The sequence below is a fragment of the Teleopsis dalmanni genome, chromosome 1 (assembly GCF_002237135.1).
Source record: "Teleopsis dalmanni isolate 2A chromosome 1, ASM223713v2, whole genome shotgun sequence".
In the NCBI taxonomy this organism is placed as follows: domain Eukaryota; kingdom Metazoa; phylum Arthropoda; class Insecta; order Diptera; family Diopsidae; genus Teleopsis; species Teleopsis dalmanni.
The window spans coordinates 232,646,298-232,651,408 of NC_051846.1; the positions used below are offsets into that span (position 1 = coordinate 232,646,298).

At 28.2% G+C, this 5,111-nt stretch overlaps 1 protein-coding gene across 1 annotated transcript in view; it reads left to right on the forward strand.

The window, feature by feature from the left end:
* Positions 1 to 714, forward strand: part of LOC119667672 — an 8,945-nt gene extending 8,231 nt beyond the window's left edge. Inside the window, exon 3 of the mRNA XM_038076979.1 lies at positions 696 to 714. Coding sequence (XP_037932907.1) covers positions 696 to 714 — 19 coding nt within the window. The remainder of the gene's footprint in view (positions 1 to 695) is intronic.
* Positions 715 to 5,111: the final 4,397 nt, after the last annotated feature.

Genomic DNA, 5,111 nt, shown 5'->3' on the forward strand with positions numbered 1-5,111 from the left:
CAATTATTTTTTAGAAAAATTTCACTTGAAATTGTTTTGCTCAGTTTTTTTATTTTAATGTTCAACGCAAATATATTTATGTATTTGCACAGGTATTTTACTGTCAATTAGTTTCATTAATATTTATTATTTCATTTGCGATTTTCCGTACGCACTTCAAAATATTTTTTTCTTAAAAACTTTGTACTACTTTATGTATTCCGGTACATTTGTCTTTTAATTTATTTTATGTTTTGAAATACAAATTGTAAATGCAGTACTTTAATGTAGTTATTGTATACTTTTATTTATACATATTTTTATGTCTCAACACAAATTCACAATTTGATTGTTAATTTTAATTTACTTATAAGATTTTTGATTTTTATGTCACTTTTCTCCCTTTTTTTGGGATACTTGATTATTAAAATTCGCTGCAAACACCTTTGTTATCGGGTGTTATGTCTACGAAGTCTACGAAGGAATGAGCTTAATTCCTCATGCTTCCCTGTGAAAGTGGGTAATAGTTTCTCAATAGTCTCTATAATGGAATCGAAAGTCGCCATCGTTGTATTTGTTACTTTATCGGGTATAGTAGAAATAGTTGGATTTGAAACGTCAGTGGTTGACTTCACTGTTTGTGACATCTGAATGAGATGTTCCTTCGTTTGGTTGTATATTTCAAAGAATACTTCCCTCAAATTTATTGCTTTCAGATTAGACCCTAAATACTGAGTACTGACTATATTACTTAAATAGTCTAGCCTGTTTACTTTTTCTCTAATCGTTTGGTCAGTATAACCCCTAATGCTTGTTTTCTTCATTGCTACGTCTAGAGTGTACACTCTTATGCACGTATTTTTTTATATACATATTTATCTTAAAAGCGATAAATAATATAATTATTACAAAAATTAGTGTAATTACAACTACCTGTTCTGTTGAATTTGTTAGTTGTTGTATGCTGTTGTTGTTTGTGATGTCTGTTTTTTGTTGTATGGTGTCTTCTTTGCTGAACCATCCCATGTTGGTTTTCGGTCTATTAATTTTTGGTTGCAGGTGTTGCCAAGGTATTGGCCACGAGACTGGGTCTTTGTTGTTTGATGTGATATTGGTTGCACAATTTATTTTATGATTTATTAATGTTATTCATAATAAAAATTTATAATTACTATTAATATAATTCACTCATTATCACACTATTTATTTATTTAATTTAGTTTCACATAATTTATTAACAAAATAAATTCGTAATTTATTTACTTTAGTTCACATTTATTTACTTATTCACGTAAATAATTTTTAAAAATTTTTCTTTGTTCAATTGTTCAATTCATTATGGTCCTTGCATAATTGCAGGATCGCCATGTAAAAGGTTCATTCTACACTTAACTTATATTTTTGATTAAAACACTAAATTTCCTTTTAATGATTTATTTTATTTAGTTATAATTTTAAGATCCTACATGAAACTCTATTGAGACTCACTGAAAATCAACTTAAGACTATGAAAATCAACTTAAAACTCACTCTACTTTTTACTATATCGAACCAAGACGGTTCGGTTTCTTATCTATTAACATAAATCTTATATACTTAAATTCTATTGATTATAATTAGAATTAATTTTACCTACTTATTCTATTGGTCAACTATCATGTGTTTCAATGACACACTTTTTAAATAGTAGTACTACGGGTGATCATATTGCATCTGCATTGCATGCAATATGATTGCGGAAAACACAGTTCACTTCCATGTGTTCTAAATATGGAAATACAAATAGCCAAGCGCATATTGAAATGCGGCAGAATATTTGTCATAAAGAAATGACATAAAGGCGAGTCGAATTACTTAACTCACCGAATATTTAAAAGTGGCTTTTTGGGTTTCCATGTCATAAATTACACATGGATTGAAACTTAAGTGTTTTGGGTAAATGTGTCACACAGCACATTGTGTGTGGTCAAGGTTAATATGACACTACAATAGAGATTGTGTGTGTCAACGTCTATTGAGCCATAAAAGCCTGACTTACCTGACACTTGGTGTATTGGAAGTGGGGGGAAAGTTGGATATAAGTGTTGACCCAACTTTGTTGTTATGTTTCCAATTCCTCTAAGGAAAATGGAAATTGGTTCCAGAAGTGTATAGCTACGATTTCTTGTTGTTTCAAGAAGCCATAGTTCCTCTGAAGTGAGGTCCTCCTGGTTTACACTCTTTAAGTGTATCAACCTTGCCCAAAGACAGAATGTATGATAATAATCATCACAATATAAATATGCATATTTAAAGACAATGAAAGATACATATGTATTTCTTCTTGAATTAACTTACGCAACATAAAGCAGCCGTTCCTTTTTTATAAATATTATTTAATGTTGAGCTAGAATATATAGTTAACAATGGATGGTGTTTTTTGTTATTTTTGTTAAAATACTTTATAAATTTAATAATTTAATAATTAAAAAATAACATAAATTTAGGCATAATCTAATTACAGATAAAATTATATTATTTGCATACAAATTGTACGCACACACATTACTTACAATTTTGCACAACTATATTCAATGCACCAACAAAGAAATACTGCGTACACATTCCCTTAAATGAAAAACAAAAAGAAGAAATCCATACTCATTTGCTAATAGCAAAACACAAGCAGCTAACGCATAAGCAAGCACGTTGCATATAGTAACGTGGTTGCACACATAAAAATGAATGAAATGAATAAAACACAATTTGGATTAAATTTTAGTTCTGATTATCTTTATTAATAACTTTAATTTCTATAATACTTGATATTTTAATAATTTTTTTTATGGCTTTAATAACTTTACTAGTTTTATTAATTTTAATAATTTTTGGTTTTTTTATTGAAATTTATAATGTGACCAATTTTTATGCAACAATGTGGTTGATACATTGTGGCAATTCTGATAGAGAAATATTAGCATCTATGCTAATATGTAACTATATACATTACACTGCTATCCAGTAAACTACCATAATTATAAAATACCACACAATAGCGTACCACATTTTAAGTTTTTACATATAAAATTCACAATTTTATACAATTATAAAAATATACATAAATAAAATACAAGCTATTACAAATATATGTATTTATATAAAAAAAAATCTTTTTTTTCTTAGATCACGTTCTCAACAGACGCGGCTCTTGTTAAATATTTTCTTTTTAACGTTCTTTTATGCATTTTATATATCTTCATTGCACTGTTTGCAATTGTTAAAATAGCTATCAGCAATAAAATATATTTTATATAAATTATAGTGTTATCATTTGTAACGATTTCTTATATCGTTACATCATTAACAACATAAGCATTTGGTTTTTGAACCCTAGGTTTAGAATTAGGATTTCCCAAAATGCTTTATTAGTTTTAGATAATATCATATAAAATGTAAATTTCTAATATAATAAATTTTAATTAATTTTAATCAATTTTAATCAATTTTAATCAAATTTAATCAATGTTTTTTTTTAAATTGTAGTATTATATAAATTAATATATATTAAGTATATATATTAAGTAACATATAATAGTAATACAGTAATTTACTTTTAATAATTTAACGTTAATAATTTAGATAATTTATATTTACAATAATTTACTAACGCACCCAGCGTATTACGCAGTTATAGTGCTCAAATAAAAATTATTGACTGTGCAAATTAATGCATCGTTAATTTTTTCTGCTTCTGTATAGAACTTTATTGATGTGCTTCAACTCCTTCACGGTACGCGCTTTTGCTTCCTGGTTTAGCCTTTCTGATTTTAGAGCATCCACTAAAATCATACGGCGTTTCTGGGATTTTTGTTAGTTTTTCTTCGTTTCCCTCGTCTGCTTTTTTGTGTTAATTGTACTCGCTTGATGTTTCCTGTACTGCCGATGGTCAGCGGCTTGGGACCTGCATTTGGGTTCTGTTTTAATTTTTGTTTTATTGTTTCACTATTTGGCATTATTTGGCACAATTGTTTTTGTATTTATTGTTTTTGTACTTCGTAATTATATTCCTTCGTGTTGCTGAATATTGTATGATATTCCAAAGCAACATTCTAAAGTTTATTAACAATATTCCAAAGTAACATTCCAAAGTTTATTATTTATAATTATTATTATTATTATTTTTAACTGTAATCACTGTAATCACTGTAATCATCCACCGTTCAAAGCCACGAACTTTAACCACCGATACCTTATTTTATTCAGTAATTAGTACAATTTAATTAGTACAGTTCAAAATAAATATCCACAAAGAAAAAAAGGCTGGCAGGATCGCCATGTAACCGCAATGAAAACGCGTTGTTTTTAGTTTTAGTAGTTTATTCATAATAATTCAAAAATGATTCTTACAATTGAAGCGAAGCTCAACGGACAGTTGTCTTGAGCTAAGCATTACATAGTTTCTTATCGTTAAGTACATAACGATGCAGCGTATGTAAATTAAATTAATTGTTATCTAATTTTTATTTTTAAAAAATCATATTTTATTTAATAAATAATTATTTTATTTAATATGTAAAATTATAATGTTATTCTGTACAATAGATGACTTAACTTGAAGACTGTCTTATTTTTCCGAACACGACTAAATATTTTCATCCTTTCTTAACGACTTGAACATTTAAAGTTTGAACTTGAACTTTGAACACGACTTGTCTTTTTCAACTTTTCCTAACGACTGCCGACTGAATTGTTCCAACTTCCCCTAACGACTCTCGACTGAATTGTTCCAACTTCTCCTAACGAGTTACACTTCAAAGTTTTTCCTTTGATGTCTGAAGTCATTAATTAGATTTTTAGGATTGGATTTGACCAATCGAGTTATAGCTTCTAAAATTCATCAGAATATTCTAGAAGCTTCTTATCTCCATCCTATAGATTGAAGCTTCTATTTTTTAAAACGCCTCGTAAGCGTCTTTAGCTTTGGCGTCAATAGCCATATGACAAGAATAATATCCAGTATTATTTAGCTATTATTTCGGTAGTATCCTCTACCTCTGAAATTTTCATTTACGCGTTTATTAATATGTCACTATCTTCTGTGACAAACAGTCTATGTACATCGAGCTGTATTGGTTCATCTAAGTTATGTGGAA